Raw genomic sequence first — 21,676 nt, forward strand, 5'->3', positions numbered from 1 at the left:
GTTTGAGTGTTTTACAGTCGCAAATCCTATAGAAGTTAAGTTTTATGCAATCTTGCACCACTAAATAAAATACAAAATACCTAATTTACTTTCTTATGTGAACATTTTTAAGGGTTAATTTTATAAAGCACATAATACTACATTAGTAAATTATATTCTGCAATGAAAACGAATCATTAATGCAGATTTTCATCCAAAATTACCCGATTTCATTAATTGTCAACATAAATGTGCCCTGTCATAAATATATAACATTTAATTATGTTACATTTAAATGCCATAAGAAAATTGTAGGTACAATCTCTTTCAGACTTACTACATATGGCTGCATTTAAACAAAACTGGTGTCTATATTTTACCAATTCCCACACCCTAAATCACTTCACGTTCATTCGTCTTTATAGCTTAGTCGACTGCTTAATACTAAACTAGTTAGCTGCTAGAAACTCCCGAAATCCCTCAAAGCGATATTGAAATTATTAATTATTACTACGCTGCTTTCACAACCCAGCGATTTTGGAGTTGGAAATCTGGATTAGATTATGTTTGGCTGGATTGCGGTTGAAACAGTTCAAAAAGTATGCCAACCGCTTTAATGAGATTATATGATTGGGTAATCAGATTTAATCTTGAGTCATATTCATACAAGACTCCCAAGAGACTGCCAGGTCAATTCGAATGTACACCGTGATCAGAATGATATTTGAATCGTGTTATTTAGTTGACATCTTACTTAGCCAAAAAAAAAACAAAGTTAATTACAATGTGTTTATTTCACAAATACACATGATAATTGGATTTAAATCCGTTGAGCACAACGTGATATCTTATCATATTTACACATTAGCATTACTTAGAGATAGAGAGGCAGTAACAACGAAAACAATAAATAAATACGTATAATTATAATTAACCTTAATATTTACGTAGGAACCTACTAGATTGTACTCGGGATTCGCGATCACCACGCAATTTACTGAATCACTAAGTTGGCAAACATCACTTATTTTTAAATTACAATCTTCACTTCTATTACTTATTACTGTATGGCAGTATTTTTTAGCTGCTGCTTAATATTATAGTTACTTTTAAATAAGTAGCCTATGAAAATATCCTTTTTAAAAGAAACTTTAACGCAGGTTTCTCCTGATTGCATCCGACACAAAATTGGAGGTTATAACCAAACGGAGACGCCTTGTCTGTAATTTTCTGTACAAAACAGTCTGCCGATTTTGGCGGGGTGCGGCTTAAAAATAGCCATGTCAGGTAAACGTCAGTCCATACATTGTGTATGACCATTAGCCGCCTATTTTCGACAGAGGGGAATGCCTGTTAATGGCTTCTCCGATTGGTTGTATCCTCCAAGAACACAAAGGCATTGTTTGGCACAATATTTAATGTAACATTGCTAAGTAGTCCTATAACATAAAACTTCGTTAAACGTAAGCCATTACACATTGCACTTTTAGCAATAAAATTGTCCTCAGTCCTCTCTTGGGCCAGCCTTCTTTCGTCGAAAAGTACCAGCTCTCGATGCAAATATATTTATATTTCATTCAGAGTTCCACTAACAACTTTTACTACCACTAGCATGAGTTGCGTTCTCGCGCGTGACTTCAGTCACGCGCGAGTGAGTGACGCGTGAGTGAGTGGCTGAGTGTGTACGTGAGTGTAGCACGTGCGTACATCTAGCGCGACTTCAAGTATGGACGCGAGAATGCAACTCATGCTAGACCGCCAGATGGGGTAAGGTCCTTTTACAGACGACTGCCAGGTTATCAAACACACCCACATGACCTATGAGTTGCACTCCTTTACTTTTTCTTTAAGACGAATATCACATGAGGTGTTTAATTATCCTAAAGTAAAATGCATTGGAAAGCTACTGGGAGATGATTTGGACGCCTCGATCAGTGATGACCAGTACATCCAACCAACCAACGGCAGCAGAGAGTCACAGTCCTAATAGAAATTATTCTACATTCACTTGATGTTCATAAGTAAGAGCACTCCTTGTTTGGGCTAAAACAGGGGTATTTGAGGTCTAGACCCTGCAGCCTGGATGTCATGAATTCTTCGGCTTCTACTTCCATCCTTGCATCAAAGTGGGATTTCCAGCCACCCGCTTCACCTGTAAGAAAAACATACAAACAATTTGGTTTTGTTATTGTGCTATTAACTAACATATCAAACTATAGTTGGTCAAGTAAATCTTGTCAGTAGAAAAAGGCGGCTTTGAAAATCGCGGGTTAGCGACACTACGTTTGAATTGTTCGAAAATAACGTGTCATTTATATCTTATCTGTGGAACTGTTTTGTTTACATTTCATCGATGTTCGATGTACATTGCTGCCTTTTGTTCGTTTCCTAGGGAATACTAGGTATGGTAACTTTAGTTTGCTTTTGCATTGCTACTGACATATCCAGCTTGACAGACTATGTAGAATCTGGTTTTTATACCCTGTCAGTGCATTTAAGTTTAACAACATGCCGTTTTAATTTTGCCAGAAAATTCCAAATCGATGCAAACTTTTAGCTCAGTCGGAGTCTGTTTCTTTAAATTTTCTGTTAAATATAAAAAAATACCTTTTCTGATAAACTGTATTCCATTTCCATTAACAGTGTTGTTGACTGCCTTGTTCTTCTTCAGGCTGTCGAAGCTGAGGTAGCTGCTGAGGTGCTCGAGCTCCTTCTCCGAGTATTGGGTTGTTCCAAGGAACTTGCTTATCCTATGGACTTCTTTTTTCAGATCCTGGAACAATATTTAAAAAATGAATATAAGAGCCGAAAACGAATAGAACTTAAGCTTAGAAGGACAAAAGAGCTGGCAGCTTCCTCGCTCAACGAATAAGCGTTGCAATTCAGAGAGGAAATGATGCCAGTATTTTTGGCACTATGCCCTCTTTAGATATATATTTTTAGTTTTTTTTTATAAGAAGTAGTTTTAGCTTAGAATAAATTTAAAAGTGGAAAAATTACTGTCTTGGGTGAGACTTGAACTCACGGCCTCTGGCTCGATAGTCCAGAGCTCTGTCATTTGAGCCGCCAAAACCTCATCCATAGCCAGCAAATCTTTACACCATATGGGTCAAGGGGACCCGAGCGACATCATCATTATAATTTAAGAGCGTGGCTCTTGTCGGTGGAGTATGCGCCAGATTTCGCGGTCCTCGGCTAGGTTCTTTAGGTCCCTGTAAGACACGACATTTGCCTTTGTTTTTAGATGTTTTGTATAGCTTACTCGTAGTCTTCCTCTTCTACTTCTAGCTTCGATCTTGCCTTCTAATATAGTTTTAAAGAAAGTGTCGTGTCATATCAAGTGACCTATCATTCTGCCTCGTCGAGCGACATCATCATCGTATTAATTATTAATAGCATCGTTCGCAAATGTTTCTGGCGGCCTAGCCAAGGTGACGCTCGCTATCGCTTCGCCATCGAATCGCTTTATGTTTCTCTATCACTCTTCCATATGCGACAGTTGCGTTTCGTTCGCTACGGAGCGTTAGCGATTGGCACATTGGCTACTGGACCTGCTTGTTAAAATTAAGAAAACAACTTATGTTCCATGGATCACAAAGGTTTCATCTCATTTCTTATATGCATAACTAGCGATTTAGCTATGTAAGTATGTATTTTCATCCATAGATCAAGCATTTTTGCTTTAAAAATTGAAGTCAGGTGAGAGTTCATGGAATTGGAACTGCTCTTGAAAACCAGAATAGAACTCTTGAATAATACTTAGTTCACATGTGGTAGGTAATTTTTGATCATCAGTGCTTGATATAAATGTAGAACTGATCATGACTATCATACAATGATCAAAGGAACTACGTTATGATACTCCTTGATTGGGCAAATTAAAAAAAAATAACTGAAATAATAGGTACAAACCTTAATCATATCTTCATAAAATACAAAATGGAGATTCGGTTCATGTCTTTTCATCCAGGCTTCATTCGTGTGAGCTACAATTGGTGTCCATGGCACTAAAGCAAACAAAAAAAGTTTAAGCATCAAGAAAACTTTAATAGAAACTTGTGTTTATTAAAACAATCAATAAGTATTTATTTAAAATGACACTTCAATTCAATAAATTGTACGTATAATCAGAATCAGAATCAGAATCAGAATTGGTTTATTTTCATAGTTAAATCGGTTACAACTTGTGTCCCTGCTCCCATTCGAGTCTCAGGGGTGTATACTTGCTTAAGTCTAGGTGAGATCAGTGCAAGTGTGGTGTATTTGATTTAATGTTAGTTACTTTATATAAGGACAACTATCATTGAACGTTCTTTGTTGTGTTCTTAATAACTACTTAAAACTAACTTACAATCTATGTGACCTGGGAACTGTTACTCTTGTACTGAGTGGTCTCCTGCGGTCTTTCTTATTTACAATATACGGAATGTCTCCTATTCTATGGTTAGTGAGCAAGGGGTTAAATTGACCGTAGCCGAGATATGCGTCACCTGGGGTATCAAGGTCCGCTATGTTCAGCTGTTTCAATTTCTCCAGCATATCTTGATGCAAATCGTGGACACGAATGTGCCACGGGTCCCAATCTAATGTGTCCCACAGCATTTCAGTAGGTGTGCGTCGCGGGAACTGTGCTGCTGATTTTAAAGCCATACGGTATTGCCTCTCTATTTTAAGCAAGTTCGTTTTGCTATACCGTGGCAGGAGTTGAACGGTACCATAGTCCAGTACCGGTAACAGACATGCTTGAATGATGGCAAGTTTCACGGTGATGTCTGTTTTTGCATAGTAGCCAATGATTGAGCTGAGGGCTCCACGTATACGCTTTGCCTTTGTCGTTACCAGGTTCGTGTGCGGTCCCATCGTCATTGTCTTATCAAAAATGACTCCGAGGTACTTTGTTTCTTTCTTATACGGCAAAGTCTGGTCTTTCAGTTTAACCGTTGGTTTGTAGCCCCTTTTTCTGGTAAACATGATGCATTCCGTCTTTTCGACATTGCACTTCAGCCCCCAGCGCTTATAATAATCGATGACAGTTTCCACTGCCCATTCTGCTCTGGTTGTAGCCTGGTCTGGACGGGCTGCCCTGTTCAGCACACAGAGGTCGTCTGCGTATTGTGACAACTTGATACCTTGTAGTCGGTCATGTTCATCCCATATATCGTGCACGTACAAATTGAAAATAACAGGCCCAAGTATGGAGCCCTGCGGGACACCGTGTGGGACGTGCATCTCTTCTCCTATGGTGGTGCGAAACTTGCCTCGCACTGTCCGGTTCATCAGATAGTTTTCTATCATCTTTATTAAGTTATTTTCAACATTTTTGGTTTGCAACTTCTTGATAAGACCGCGATGATTGATCGAGTCGAATGCCTTACTTAAATCAGTCGATATCATTGCTACACTGTCTTTTACCTCAAGCGCGTCGGTTATAAATTTTCCGGTGCGAAGTATTTGTGTGCCAGTACCTCGTGCTTGTGTGAACCCATGTTGAAACGGTGGTTGTAGTCTACGGCTAATATCCCGTAACCTTGCCAGTATTAACCTTTCACACAGTTTACCCATAATGTTAAGTAACGTTATGGGTCTGTATGATTTGGCATCTCTGTGGTTCTTACCTGATTTGTGTAGGAAGATACACTCCCCTTGCTTCCATCGACTCGGGAAGTAGCCTGTGGAGAGCACGTAGTTTGCTACCTTTTTGTATGCCTCGAGAAATGCTTGTCCTCCGAGTTTTAGAGCGTCCGCTCGTAGTTGGTCCGGGCCAGGCGCTTTTTTGTTCTTAAACCTTCTGAGTGCTATTTTAATTTCATCAGTTGAAGTCAGATCGAGTGGGTGAAACGGAGTTGTCTTCTCTGTCCCTTCATCTTCCGGTGAGATAATAGCTTCTTTAACGATAGCCGCATGAACGAGCACGTCAATCGTTTCTTTTTCAGTGTTGCAGTTCGGGATCTGCGGTAATTTTTGTGGTGGCATTTTCATGCTGCGTTGGATGCGCCACATATGACTTCTATTATTTCGTGGATCTTCGAGAATCTTCAGCCAAGATCACATTTCACTTGATTTGCTCCGTGCCCTGGTTTGTGACAAGCATAACACACCTCGATCTCCATGTTTTCTTGATTGACTACAGTAACTGTTTCCGGACATTTGCGGCCGTGGCACGCTGATGTTGAATGGTTAAAGAGGTAGCAATTTTTACACTGCACTACTCGTTTAGGATCTTTTTTGTATGGCTCCAGCTTCATTTTGGGAGCTCCAAAAAAGTGATCTGAGGTGTTTCTCATTGCTTGTGCCACGTCTTCGAAGCTATGCGATGGATCAAAAATGACCAGTTGCAGGTGGTCCTTTATTTTTTTGATATTGAGTGGACGGATGCCTATACATCTTTCGATCTCATCAAGTTGTGTCTCAAGTGGTTCATCGTATGTATTATTACGAAGAATGACTCTCGTTGCATGCTGTTGTTCCCCTTTGGGGACGGGGGCTACAAATCTCAGTTCTTTATTCAGCGCGCTAAGAGCTTCAATCACTTTTTTACGAGATTCTCCGTTTTTGGGCTTTATCCAAATTACTTTTTTATTTGGTGTAATGCTGTAGCAGCAACCAAGTGAGATAGTCGTGTCTCTTATCTTTTTAACTGCTTCTGCATTTTCAATCAGTTCACGGTCGGTGATTCGAATCATTGGTATGTGTGCCGATGGTTGCTGATAAGGAACAGACTTAGCCTCTGCATTCGGCGTTGAAGCATTTCCCTCTCCAGTGGTTATATCGGATGTTTTGATCAGGGATGTTGCGGATGCCGATTTTTTGACATCCGCGGATGCGGATGCGGATGCGGATTTTTAAAGGCTCACATCCGCGGATGCGGATGCGGATGCGGATGTCAAAATAGTACCATAAAAAAAATATCAAATATTACATTTTAGTAATTTTTATTTAAAAAAAACCGGCCAAGTGTGAGTCGGACTCGCGTTCCAAGGGTTCCGTACATTAAGTCCCACTCACGCTTGACTGCTCATTTCTAATAGGTTTTTGGTTAATGACTAAATTACCTAGCAGTCTAGCACTTACGCCGATGCTAAGACGTTCCTGTACCGACCTGTTCCACATCCGCATCCGCATTAAATCCGCATCGATTTTATGCGGATGCGGATGCGGATGCGGATGTTGAAAATAATGCGGAAGTTCCGCGGTTGCGGATGCGGATGCGGATATTCGCAACATCCCTGGTTTTGATGATCGCGTTCTTATCTGTTGTTCGTCCAGAGTGGTCTATTCGGGCCCGCTTCTTACTTTTATATTTTTGAGCCCATTCGTCGCTCGATTTCTGTGCTTCTTGCGTACTTTGTTCGTTGGTTTGCGATAAAGTATCAAAACGGTTTGTGGTAGGAATATTCACGCGTATGTGATCCGCCACCTCGTCCTTTGAAGCATGCGTCGGCCGGCCTCTCGAATTATCTCGACGTCCGGGTGTGGTACTCGCTGTGCTAAGTTCAGTACTTTTGCCGCGCGATTTTCGTTGTTTATTCGTTTTATTGACTTGATTATGTGGGTAAATCATGTAGTCGTTAACAATTTTACATTCACAAATCACGCGTTCTTTGCTGATCAAATCAAGATTTGGAATGATTTTAATGTGGAACTGCTTATTGCATTCACGACAATTTTTATTATTTACTTGGCATGTAGCCGCATTGCACGAAATGATTCGGATAATATGGCTACAACCATTTAATTCATCTTTTTCTATATTGGGTATTAGTTCCAGGAAACATTTAACACTGGTTTCTTTATGGCAGTCACTGCACTTAAGTTGTTTAATGTTGGTTTGGTCACTATGCCACTGGTAAAAGTTTTTTACATTGTTTATTTTCGAGCAGTGCCAGCATTCGACCGGAAACCTGCCATCTGAGTCTTTTAAAATTGACCCTACTACTTTGTTATTGACTTTGCACTTGTTCATATTGTTTGATTGATTATTTACTAATTTAGCACTACTATTTATAGAACTAATTTCACTAGTTTGTTCTTTGGGGTCTGCATCATCAGTGTCCATTAATCACCATTTATAAAGATAAGCGGTGCAATGCTCACTAATTGTTGCGTAATCGCACACGTGCGATGCGCACGGGAATAAGGAAAACAACACAGTCTAATAGGTATCAGTGCAAAACGAAGCGCGGTGCTCCGCTCGACACTACCGCTCGCAACGGCTGCTCGCGGCGAACTCAATTGTACGTATACCGGGTGTGGCCTGTCACGAGACTCACGAGCAAATAATTAAAACATAGATTGTACTCCTCAAACGGTGACACTATTATTTCAATAACTTTTAAAAATTAAGAAGAAATAAATATCAGCTTCAATGTACGCCATTATCATTGTGATGGGCGTTGGTTGTCAGTGTTGTCACGCCTTAAACGAAACGAAATTCGCAATACATTGCGTCTGAATAAACTTTAAAATATATTAAAAATTAAAACCCGAGTTATTTTTGAAAGTTGCTGAATAAATATTGGTCAGTATGAGGAGTACAGCTTACGCAGCGTACTACGTAGGCGAAGAACACGCGAACGCGAAGTGAAGCGATGCGGCGCGGCGCGGGGTGAATTAATCCTTTGATGCCTATTATAGAAGTGTCCTACGTGGGCGATCTCGTTGCGAACGCGAACGCCGTGGGCTCGCCGCATCGCGCCGCGCCGCTTCGCTTCGCGTTCGCGAGTTGTTCGCAAAATAATCACTTCTGAAGGGAATTTGTCACCATGCCTGTCACGGTCTTACAAGTATGTAAGTGGGAAAGTGACGCATGACATGACAGGTGATAAAAGGGCGTTTTCTAAAATAAATATTTAAAACCCGATTCTCACGGATCCTGGTGTTTTTGGGTTCTTTCAACTCAGAATCACTAGCATATTCAATCCTGATGATTAAAAAAAATGTCCAAAAAATTTGTATGAAAATTGTAGGTACATTCCACTACGTCACGTCCATACAAGTGAAAAATTTTCTCATAATAAAACGTGACGTAATGGAATGGACATTTTGGGACATCTTTTTTTAATGGAAGGGTGGAGACTGGAGAGTGCTGTCGATTCTGAGTTAGCGCTTAAAAGAATCAGGTTTTCGATATTTATTTTAGAAAAAGCCCAAAAACGCGACCATGATACCGCTGCTGGAATAAAGGAAAATTAACTTACATAAATCCCTTTTATAAGTCTCCCAAAAAGTCCGGAACGATGTCCTTATCATACTCTTCATCGTCAACTTATGTAAGTAATAGTATGACACCGCAACATCCCGAGGGTCTCTCGCCACGTAGATCACCTTGGCCGTCTTTAGAAGCTTGGGGGGTAGGAGAGACAGGGGTAAATGTGTCTTGATGAAACGAGGGGACGGAGCGTCCCTCAAAAGCTCCCAACTGGGGGTTTTGGCAGCTTTATCTAGTCCTTGAAAGTTGCCTAGGTTCATGAAGTTTACTTTGATGAAGTTATAAGCCAATTCAGGTATTTTTGACGTCAGTCTGAAAATATAAATTGTATATGTATTATGTACAGTCACGCTCCGTGATTATTAACGCCATTTCGGGTTCTAGCTAAATTGGACATTACATAGCGTAAGTATGAATATCAAATTTTGCTAGGACCCTAAATTGCGTAACAATCCCGTGTGGTGAACTGTGGTGACTGTATATTACAAGGAAGATATAATATTCACGCTTTAACGTTTCAGCCAAAATATATACACAGGTACTTAACTAATGCTTTGGTTGCACTAGATAAAGAAACAGCGTGGGACATGTCAAATTAGACTAGTAATACTAGTTAACAGTACATCTAGTGCTCCATTATGACACCCTGTGCTATAATAAGCACATTACGTAACTACGTCGAAAATTTACGCGTGAGAAGAAATTCGCCACTCGTTGCAATTTTTTTTTTAATTATAATGGGCTCACTCATGGCCACAGACTAGCCGAGGCGAAGACGTGGCCTGCGATGGAGCGACCTGCCCAGAAGGTGCCTGTTCACCCTTGATTTGAAGTTTGCCGGGTGATATTTCGCACTTGCATCGTAAATAACTATTATGCGACTGCTACATAATGGACGTTAAGTTACTATCTTAGATATCCAATATTTTAACAGATAAGAAATTTGTTGTAACAAAATAGATTATCTTTACGCTGGCCGCCATTTGCGATTTTTGACGTATCATAGAGAGCTTATGATACATAATTATAGATAAAAAATGTTTTCTTATCTGTGTTGCATTTTACATAATAATATAGTAAAGAATAAAACTTACTCTAACATAGGGAATCTCTCATGCAAGGGAATTTCCTTGGACCTATTGTAGTCAAGGTCATTTTTCAGGAGCCAGACCATTTCTTGAGTCCATGTTGTTCCTGTAAAATAAAATAAGTAAGTCTATAGTCAGCTGTCCACGGTAAAGGAAACTTAGAACGGTCCGGGTCCGGTCCGAGGCGACCGATACGTCGTCGTCTATAGAAAGCATCACGAGACCACCCATCATGGAAAACGAAGTGTAGAATACTTCGGCCCGGATCCGGACCGCTCTAACGTGAGTCATCCTTAAATCGACTTTTGGATCAATAGACTGCCGACTGCCGAGCGCGATCATCTAGATTGTGACATTTTTATCTTATAAATTAGTAAAGGTTTTAGCCGCTTACACGTGTAAAAATATTGTTTTCTATATGATTACATCAATATATGCAGGGCCGGATTAAGCATGTCTGGGCCCCTTGGCAGTGCAATGCTCGGGGCCATATATGTTACGTTAAAGTCGGCATTTTATGAAGTATTTTAGTACAATATAGCTATAGATATACTATCTCGCGGTTTGACAAAGATAGTGGAAGCTTTATCAAATTTGAGCTGAGTGTTATCAACCTGCGATATTAGATTGATTGACGTTCGGCGTAACAGGCAAATGGCCATGTTTTTTTTTTAACAAACCATTACATCGTGGCTTCTTTTTTCTCTTTCAGGAAAAGCCATTATGTAGGTAAGGTCACAGACAATACATCCTCTAGACTGAGCATAGTAACGCTACCCCATCTGCCACTATATACGGTAGTTTTACTCCATCTTCGAGTCAAAGTGTCAGAATCGTCGTGCCGTGATTGGTCCGTGTCTTTGAACGGACCAATCACGGCACGGGATTCGCACACCTCCTCCCCCCGCACCCCCGTATTTTTGGCAGCATCGGTTTCATTAAATAATAGCTCTAAACTCCGTCTAGAGGATTCCTAGTCTATGAGGTAAGGTATTAGGAGCCCTATTCAGATTTAACAACTTGTCACGGTTTTTATACGACCTTGAAGATCGATTACGCTGATTGGTGCATTCGAAATTAAGTGAACGTCGTGCGACTCGTGCGTGAGATGCGCGCTAATCACCAAGATGATCCTCAAGGTCGTATCAAAACCATAACCATGTGTTAAATCTGAATCGGGCTCTAGACAATATTACACCTATACATAAATACGTAATATCCATAACTCAGGAACAAAACAAACATAACGACCATATGTCACTGTCCAAAACGGCCTCGTAGCCTAGTCTGTGCGTCGGTAGTAAGTTGTGAAGCCTATAAAACAAGCGATTTCGACCCATTTATTTCTGTGTTTATCACGAATAAGATTTGTCCCTGAGTTATACTTAGATGTTTTCTTTGTATCAAATTACATAAGTATGAATATTATCGCCTAGTACCCATAGTACAAGCTTTTCTTAATTTGGGGCTAGGTTGATATGTGTATGATTGTACCCACAATATTTATTTATATATATTTATTTTAAAAAAACCTTACCTGATCTAGGGAATGTGACCACCCACACATCGTCGGGTCTGACTTCCATGTTGTATATGGTCTCAGCGTGCTTTCTAAAGGCTCCAGGCATTACGTAGCCGTTCTTCCCGCATTTCACGAAAGGTTTGGTGTAACCTGTAAAATAAAAGGAGATTTTTTACAATGTAGACATGATAAGGTATGTTTTTGTGCGTATGTGTCCGTTATAATATTAAAATAATAAATAAAATAAATAAAATATTTTTATTGTTAAAAAACAAGTTACTAAGTGGGGTTTGAAGTCCCTGACTTCTGAGCTAGGTAAAGACCTGTGTTACAGAAGTCAGTGTCCTCTCCTAGACAATAGAAACTATATAAGAAACATCGAATCTAGTATGACTTATTTACTACATTTCCCATTTTGTTTTTGATTTTAAATTTAAAGCAATTAATTATAGGACTTGTTTAGATACCAGAAAACAATGCCATATTCATATTCATACCTATTTATTGATATAGATTTACTTGTACTATTCAAGGTAAATAATAGGTAAGTGATTTAATAACACATGTTGTTTTAATCACGACATTCGCACTGAAAAACGAATTATTCAGATAATTATTAATCTACTTTTTGTCTAATCACTCAAGAATCTAATCGGTAGTCTCATATTGACGTAACTATAGTAGTAGAGGCTCACACAATACGTCTTTATTACAAATTTCATTCAAATAAGTATACGTTAAAACAGTCGCTACTCTCTATTATTGTTTCTGTTTTAGTTTTAATTAGCGACCCGCCCCGGCTTCGCACGGGTTAACAAATTATACATAATATACCTTCCTTTTAAATCAATCTAAGATTTTAAAAAACGCATCAAAATCCGTTGCGTAGTTTTAAAGATCTAAGCATATATACAGACATACAGACAGACAGCGGGAAGCGACTTTGTTTTATACTATGTATTGATGATTTTGGGTGCCCTGAAAACCAGTGCCGTGTACGTTTAAAAACACATCTTATGCTGAGCAGCATCCTATTTGGTGTACTTGTGATTAGATGAGTTTGATGAGTTTTAATGACAAAGGTTACATTTTTAACTAATATTTTAAGTGGAAAGAATACGAGTATCACCAATCCAAAAGAATAGGCTTCAAGTTATGTGTAAAGTTTAAAAAAAAAATTAAAAAAAAATTACGACCTACGAGTAAGGTAAACGTACTGGTGCTCGACGCGGTCCTAGAACATTAGGGTGTTTAATTTTTCCGATTTTCGATTTTCATCTGACTTTGCTCGAATTCTGGTTCTTCCTGATTAAAAATATTATATACAAAAAAAAATCGGTGAATATTTAGAGGTTGCACAACATCAACAAAGTTTTCTCAAATAACCAACGACTCTATATCGGAGGGTAGAAAATGGTTTAAGTGGCTACCATCAAAGCGGAGAGTAGTGTGATACTGAACCTTCTACATATAAATCAATTTTAAAATTAGTAGTTAACATGGATTTTGCTTACTCGATAAATGTTCTAATTAAGATTTTTCAGTTTTTCCACCTATTTCCAAAGGAAAAGTGGTTTTATCGTATTTTAGACGCAAAATCCAGTTTTTTCATTAGATTTTAGTAACAGTTCATTATATTTTGTTATTAAAAAAAAAGTTAATTTTCACGCAATGTTGGGGTTCTCTCTCCACATTTTCAATTTGTGCAACCTATATTATGAAAATTGAAATGGGTAGTTTTTAAAGTGGGGAGACCCGATTGGTGAGCAAAGTAAGGAAAAATATCACAACTTTTTTTTCTCCATACAAAAGTGAAACACCCTAATAGAACATGTCATCTTTAGTGGTCATTGTCAATAGAGGTGACAGCATGGTGCCATCTATTGGGCATAAGCATGTCAAGCACTAGTACGTTTACCTTATATCTGCGGATCTGGTACCATACCAATGCGGATTGCAAATGAGATTTAATCACAAATTATCTGATTTAGACAGATATTATTTTAATCCTTACACAATGGAGGAACAGACTACAAGTACTCATGCACCGACTTAAAGGTCGGAATTATCAAATAACTAATCATTATCATATTAATACGAATTACGTTATCTATAATATCGTAATCATTTGTTACAAATGCAACATATCTAAATTCACCCTTAAAAAAAATTCTACGGGTCACTAAAATAATGATGGTGCAATGGTGCATGTAATTGTAAAATGTATGCAAAAATAGATACCTAGATGTATTCATCTAGGTATCTATTTTTGCAACCCAGATAGATAATATTTATTCCCCATTGAAAATTTACATGTTATTTTTCCATAAAAATAGCAGAAATTCACAAAAAGATCGTTAATTGTAAACAGAAAAAATATAGTAATAATAGTTGCAACATATTTTTAAGGCACGTTTAATAGAAGCAACGTATTTGAATCTGTTTATAAAGATTTTGCTCTTCTTAACTTGTTACTTACCTAATGAAAATTCATGCTTTATAATGATGTATTGGTAAATACTTATTTTGTATCACAAGCTGACTTATTTGGTAACTTTAATTATTTATTTATTATTTTTACATAGTATTTGATGAAACCTACATAATGTCTAATTGAAGAATTATCTGCCTTTCTGATTACAACTGCACTACTATTATTACTAGTATGCACAAAAACATAGCATGTCAAGTGTATTCAATTAGAGTTAGTACCTACCTATGTAAATTCAAGAGTAAACAACTCATTTTCTTTCTCTATGGAAACTTCCACACAATGTAACCCGTTTTCATCGCTGTTTAGTGTATGTTGCCTTTTAATCTTCAAATTTAAACTAAGTAGTTTAAGTAATTAATTTGGTTTAATTTAGGCTTAGAATTGATATTAATGTTCTAATTATAATTTAGAAATGTATGTTGCATGTTGTTGTTTTAAATTGATCTTGCTTTACACTCGTCTTTTCTCGCATCAACAAGTAGGTAGAGAATACCTTAAAACATTAAGTCCTCAATTTGTACTTTATTTCTGCGCCACAAATAGTACCTTATTCGTACATAATTCATGCTGTCCATTGACATAGATATCTAGGGACTGGCTTTACGGGCAATAATAATGAGGCATGACAGGGGCCAGTACAGCGGTGTGAAATCGCTACAACGCGATTGGTTTATGAGTTCGCATTACGCGCGCTATTGGTCGCAACTAGTCGCGTTAGACTGCACGATTGGCTGGAATTCGTGGGTAGCACCGCTGAACTAGTACGATGTTTAGTGCCCCATTAGCCCGTCCTTAGATATTATACGTCAATGATGCTGTCGAACAAAACCATTGTGCGACAGCGGAAGGTCACGGATTTTCGTACAGTTTTAGTAATTTTAGTACAATTTCAGTTATTTTCGTACAGTTTTAGTAATTTTAGTATTCTTGATATTTGTAGTGCTAGGTAGTAACTACCGTGATTCGTTATCGATAGTTACATCTGATAACGGAGAGGGTTTTTCAATAATCGTATACGCTTATCCTTGACGTATCGTACGGCACGCTTGTCAGCTGTCTTTACGACTCGGTCACAAGGTGAGGATTTAATGATTTATTTGTCAGTAGTTACAGATTTAGAGCATAATTATTTTCCATCGTATCTTGATGGTAATATACGAACGTGTGTTGCTATTTCAGTCAGTCTCGGTGCAAAAAGTTCTGACGTTGACTGAAGTAGCATGACAAATGAACGTTCCTATAACTAAACGGTGTATTTTTATATAGTTTCCTAGTAAAGTAGTAACATATTTCAATCATTACTTGTATTAGCTTCTTACACACACACACATAACACAGTCACTATCACCAAAAAACTAACCTAAAAGACACTTCGTTATAAGTTTATTTTCTTCCGGCGAAACGTCGTTTATTGCAAACGGTAATTCCAACCACGGCGCCATTTCGGTGTTTATTTATTTTAACAGAACGTCAATTTCTATTCACGTAACTCTGTCAACTGTTTAACCGATAGTAAAACACGTCTATTTCAATATGATATAATCTAATCAACGGGGATCGATTCGTCTACATCACAGATAAGGAAGAGTATGAATCATTTGCACCAATCGATTTGGAGCAGGTATGAATCACTCTCGTGTGAAGGCTGAATTTAGGGTTTCAAGGATCTTTTGATTAGGCTTTTGCTTTTAGCAGAGAGTTAATTAGAATGAGCACTATAGTTCGAGATTTACTACCTATTAATTGAATGTGAATGGGCGGCTTGAATGGAGAATTTTGGATTTTAACAAATATTTCCACACTGCTGCTGGATCACCCCGAAGCCTGGCCCCTATTTCACCAAGCTGACAGGTACGACAATTGTCAAAAAAATGACAGACCTTTGTTTCACCACGCCAACATTTGTCAGTGACATATGTCGAGTGACAATTGTCAAGTGACAGGTGACAGATGACAATTTCGTAAATTGTTTTGTATAGAACTTCATATAAACATGACAGGTAGTTTGGTACAATTGTCCATATTAAATTTAATGACAATTACTATTTTGTGAAACTAGGGTAATGTTTACTAGTCGACATATTTATCAATTCTTCACAAGAGATCGTTAATTGCTTTCGATGTGCCGTGTTCTCATCACTAACATGATATTGATTGAGATCCCATCTGTGTGCCGACCCCATTTAATGCAGCGTATACCTACATTATTTGTTGACAAGGCGTCAAAGCATTATTTTTTGTTTGTTTTAAGTAATTTTTTCTGCAAATGCAAAGTCAGTGACGTCAAAGTAGGAATTTATTCGTACTTTATATATTCCCTTGTATAAGAATATTACCACTATTGCTTTCGCGGAGATTCATTTTCTAACTAACCAAAACCCTAACTTTACTGTTAGTGCCCAACTTCGCCTAAGTAAATTATTAAAAAAACAATACCTACTTAAACATACCTAATTACGCTACGGGTCCCCAACTTAGCATTATAATTTTTTTAAATTATGAAAACTATACTGAGACTTATTCCAAATCCTAAATGTTGAATTACTAAACGCCTTCATAGGCAACAATTACAATTTATAATGGAATTATGATTTAATGCTAGTACATAAAAATTTAAAAGCGATTTAAAGCCATTTTTATTTGTACCCTAAAGGCGAAATTAGGGTACACAGTTTTGCTAACGTTTATTTTCAATGAACTGCAACAATGATAACGGGGTTTGCTAACAACGAAAACACTACAAGTGTCACCCAAACCTGACACAGCTCCGATCTCATGTCAAGAATTACCGACAAATTTACAAATATGTCGACTTATAAAAACTACTCTTGTTCCACCAAATCATTGTCATTAAATGAAAGATGGACAATTGTAACTAAATGCCTGTCATGTTTATAAGCACTTCTATACAAAAACAGTTTACGAAGTTGTCACTTGTCACCTGTCACTTGACAATTGTCACTCGACATATGTCACTGACAAATGTCGGCATGGTGAAATAGGGGCCTGGTGGCCTAGCGGTAAGAGCGTGCGACGTGCAATCCGGAGGTCGCGGGTTCGAACCCCGGCTCGTACCAATGAGTTTTTCGGAACTTATGTACGAAATATCATTTGATATTTACCAGTCGCTTTTCGGTGAAGGCAAACATCGTGAGGAAACCGGACTAATCCCAATACGGGCCTAGCTTACCCTCTGGGTTGGAAGGTCAGATGGCAGTCGCTTTCGTAAAAACTAGTGCCTACGCCAATTACTGGGATTAGTTGTCAAGCGGACCCCAGGCTCCCATGAGCCGTGGCAAAATGCCGGGACAACGCGAGGAAGATGATGATGCTGCTGGACCATCCCAGGAGTCAAGACACATCTGTGATCAATGCGGCAAGAAATGCCGATCGGCCATTGGTCTGTATAGTCATCGCAGTCGATGTAGGCTCTAGACTACCTCCTCAAAATACCTATTTAGTAGCTGCAACTATCTGCAAAGATGCTGTGATGATGAATCGAGATCAAAATTTCGTGAGACATATTTTAAACTGTTTAGACGACAACGGTTTCTCACTAATTTATAATTTTAAATTCTATTAATTCAAAATTACACACATCCACACTATAATCATCAGTATCATCACATTCATTCCACGTCGCGTCGTTCTATCGTTTCATTACCACACTAATTTCTAATTTTAAATTCTATTAATTGGGTGAATTAACCTTTTTATTAATCTAACTACCTATAGTCCTTTGCAAAACCTTATAAAATGCCCAAGTTTTCTACAAACACTAGTATCAAGTAAAACCAAACCGCCTTTGAAAAGTTTTAAAGTGCAGTAGAAAACTTTTCCGTGAAGAATTTTCATAACAAAAGCGATTAACTTTAGCCTCCTAAGGTTCTGTGTTCAAAATATTGCACATATTCAATACTAGCTGTTGCCCGCGACTTCGTACGCGTGGATTTGTATATTGGTGGTTGTATATTCTACATTAGCTTAGAACATTATGCAGCAAAAGATAGCAGTAGGGACTGTTAATAATTATTATACACAACCTGGCTACGAAGTTTCAAGCCCCTAACTGAATAAAATTGTTCTCGATATAATCCCTCTCAACCCCCAGCATATTTTCAAGTCCAGTCAGTATGAATATTTAGTTTAGATTTTTTATTTATTTTCACAGTTGTTTATAATAATGTCTTCGGTTACCGCGATAGTTACTTATGAAATAAAACTATTAAAACGGATTATATCACGTATATTGAATTTATTCTACATCCCGACGTTTCAAACCCTTTACAGCGTTCGTGGTCAACGGCTGACTGAGGAAAAACTACACTGTGCAAATCTACCCACTTACAAAATAATGAACCATCATAAACTATACATCTTAAGGCCAGTTATATATACAAAATTGGTTCATAAGGCTAGTTCTACATTACAACTATTTTCAACTAAAGATCTAGATAGGTAGTTGATGAAGCTACGCCGAAAGTTGTTTATGTGACTGCTACATAATGAAAGGCATTAAAATACAAGCGTAGGTTTATAAAACGAGCGAAAGCGAGTAAAAACATCACACACTGTGTAAGAATGTCCTATAATATTTATTTATTATTTATAATCTACACACATATTATTATTATAAGCTCCCTATAATGTGTCCAAGAAACGCACGTTACGACCGCCATCCACCATTGCGGCTTTTGATCATACACTCAATACAATAGAAATAGAAATACACATTCATTGAAAATTTAAATGTGTAGAGCTGTAGAGGATTCATAAGATACTCGTTAACAGACAGACAAATGGTCAGCGGATTCTTACTAATAGGGTTCCGCATACACCCCTTGGGTACCCTTAACATCATCAATATAACCGAAGATTTACCCTTTTTGAAGCTCAATTACTACTACTCCCCTAGATATAAATAAAGACAGCACCCATTCCGGGAACGGTCTGAACGAGTGGTTACAAATGGGTCGGGGCAGCGACCACTGACCCCGTGTCGCGGGCTAATCTGTGCCCATCTGTCTTACTGTGCGGACGGAGGGCGGCGCAAGAGTTAAATAGCGAGCGGGGCGATTTTTATTTATACTTTATTGCACACTAGATGAGTACAAACTAAACGGACTCAATACCTTACGGTATTATCTATCTATCGCGCTGCAATACTGCTGCAGTAATACAGCCGACTGTATTGCTGCAAGAAACGCCAAAATCGATGTTGCTGCCTAGATTTTTTACATTTGCAGCAGCAATTCAGTCGGCAGTAATGTTACAAATGAACGAGTGCTTACAAATGCCACTACATTACTGCAGAAATATTTCCGGGAACAGTTTGAATGATTGGTTACAAACGGATCGAAGCAGGGACCACTGACCCCGTGTCGCGGATCCCTCCGTCTCGCTGTGAGAATACAAGTGGAGCGATTTTAATTAATTTTTATATATTGCATATAGATCGGGGCAGCAAACACTGCAACTAACATAACTACTATTTAAGTAACAGGACAAGTTAAATAAAACCTTGTAGTAAAAACCGCTGTGCTTTTAACACTTGCACAGCGCACGAAAAGCAAGACGTTACTTAGTTCAAACACTGCTGTATACGTATCTTCTTTCGGCTTAAGAATGCAATTTCCGACGCAATTTAACACAAAATGTTTGAGTTGCTGCTCAGCATACATCAACCGAGCGTTTGCGATGGATATTATGGCTCAGTTGTCCTCAGATGTTACTTACTTACTTGCTTACCTACTGCTATACGGATACGTCATTAGTCATTACCAAACTCAAATGGAGCCGGGACATGTTGTCAGGCAGAGTGATGGCAGGTGGACCAAAACATCCACTTTGGGTGCACCATAGCAGTAATCATCATATCAGGCATTTTTCGCCCACTGCTGACCATAGGCCTCACTTCGAGTACGCCACTTATCCCGGTCCTGAGCCAATCTCATCCAGAAGTGACCCGCAATCTTCCGAATGTCGTCCACCCAATGAGCCAACGGACGCCCGCGTAAATCGAAGTTGGCAAATTGCGGGCATCTTTGTCTGTTACTCTAATTACGCCTTCATTGGAGTAAAAGAGATAGATCCCCGCAATTTGCGAATTTCGGTTTTCGCGTGAGGCCGCCCCCAGGCGCTTCTTTCATCCGATAACCGCCGGTCACCAATAATTATTAATATCTGGGTGGCCGAGCTTCGCTCGGAAAACATATAAAAACTCGAAAATGCGCGTTTTCCCAGAGATAAGACCTAGCTAGATCGATTTTTCGCCCCCAAAAACCCCCATATAGTAAATTTCATCGAAATCGTTAGAGCCGTTTCCGAGATCCCCGAAATATATATATAAATAAACAAGAATTGCGCGTTTAAAGGTATTAGATAGATTGCTTAATTGAAAAGGTACCTAGTTTTTACTTTCTAAATATTTTCAACATTCAATTACGAACTAATCCCACAAATTTCAAACAAAACTCCAGCTTCCAAACGAATTAAAATTTTCCTTTTCTTAATCCGCGATTGAGTTTCGGGGGCCAGAGATCGGGAGGGGCATAAATAGTCATTAAACTTCCAGATTTCTACGCAAACTTGCACGAAAGTGAGATTCTAGACAGCTTTAACTTTAAAAACAACTTCCGGCTTTTTGGACTCTGTGTCTGTGGATTAAGATCGGTTTTTAATTTTTTCAGCCGCATTTTAATATTTGGCGAAATGAAGTTAAGTTTTGAGTGGCCTCGGTCGGAGAATCGAATGAGAACGTTTGTAAATTAGTTGGAGAGCTTTGACTCGGCTGATGCATTCAAATCAAATATAAATAATTTTAGTCGGGATCGTTATGCGGCAGTTTCCATACTAATTACAATGTTTTAATTATATTTTGAGCGGAGTTTGCCTCGATCATTACCGCTTTACTCGCTAACGGGAAAGTTAAACATTGCAACACGGATAAATCATTATTATACGAATATTTTGAACTGGAATTCATTGAACATTATCATCATCATCATCATTATTAGTAGGTACAGCTGTTAGACTATACATACTTACACATAATTATGCATATTGCTACATATAGATTTTATATGATCAAAACGAACAACATTATGTTGATTTTGTTTCATGAATTAACTAATGAAAAAATAATTGAATTGAAAATTTTAATAAATTTCTGTGTGCTAAAACTATTTGGGCTAACGTGGGGACTATAGCCCAAGCCCTCTCGCGCATGAGAGGAGGCCTGTGCCCAGCATTGGGCTCAAATTATTATTATATTATTGTATTATTAAAACTATTTAAACTTATACAACAACACACACAACATGACAAACAAAAACCGTTAGAAAAAAATGCTTTCATAAATATACAGAAATCGCATCCAAATCGGT

The 21,676-nt window shown here is 38.3% G+C and overlaps 1 protein-coding gene across 1 annotated transcript; it reads right to left on the reverse strand.

Moving 5' to 3' along the window:
- Window positions 1-1,994: 1,994 nt before the first annotated feature.
- On the reverse strand, window positions 1,995-15,967 carry LOC134651229 (sulfotransferase 1C4-like). Its single transcript, XM_063506293.1, has 7 exons — window positions 15,652-15,967; window positions 11,813-11,947; window positions 10,282-10,381; window positions 9,177-9,499; window positions 3,892-3,986; window positions 2,587-2,752; window positions 1,995-2,131 (listed from the first exon to the last, which is right to left on the reverse strand). The coding sequence occupies exons 1-7, from the start codon at window positions 15,731-15,733 to the stop codon at window positions 1,995-1,997; spliced, it is 1,038 nt and encodes a 345-aa protein (XP_063362363.1). The 5' UTR covers window positions 15,734-15,967.
- Between the last annotated feature and the right edge of the window lie 5,709 nt (window positions 15,968-21,676).

This window comes from Cydia amplana, chromosome 9, assembly GCF_948474715.1.
Source record: "Cydia amplana chromosome 9, ilCydAmpl1.1, whole genome shotgun sequence".
Lineage (NCBI taxonomy): Eukaryota > Metazoa > Arthropoda > Insecta > Lepidoptera > Tortricidae > Cydia > Cydia amplana.

Coding starts and splice junctions, on each gene's coding strand:
- LOC134651229 (XM_063506293.1), bottom strand. CDS start 15,733: ATGGCGCCGTGGTTGGAATTACCGTTTGCAATAAACGACGTTTCGCCG. Junction 11,948..15,651: donor TATAACGAAGTGTCTTTTAG/GTTAGTTTTTTG, acceptor TTTATTTTACAG/GTTACACCAAACCTTTCGTG. Junction 2,132..2,586: donor AATACAGTTTATCAGAAAAG/GTATTTTTTTAT, acceptor TTTTTCTTACAG/GTGAAGCGGGTGGCTGGAAA.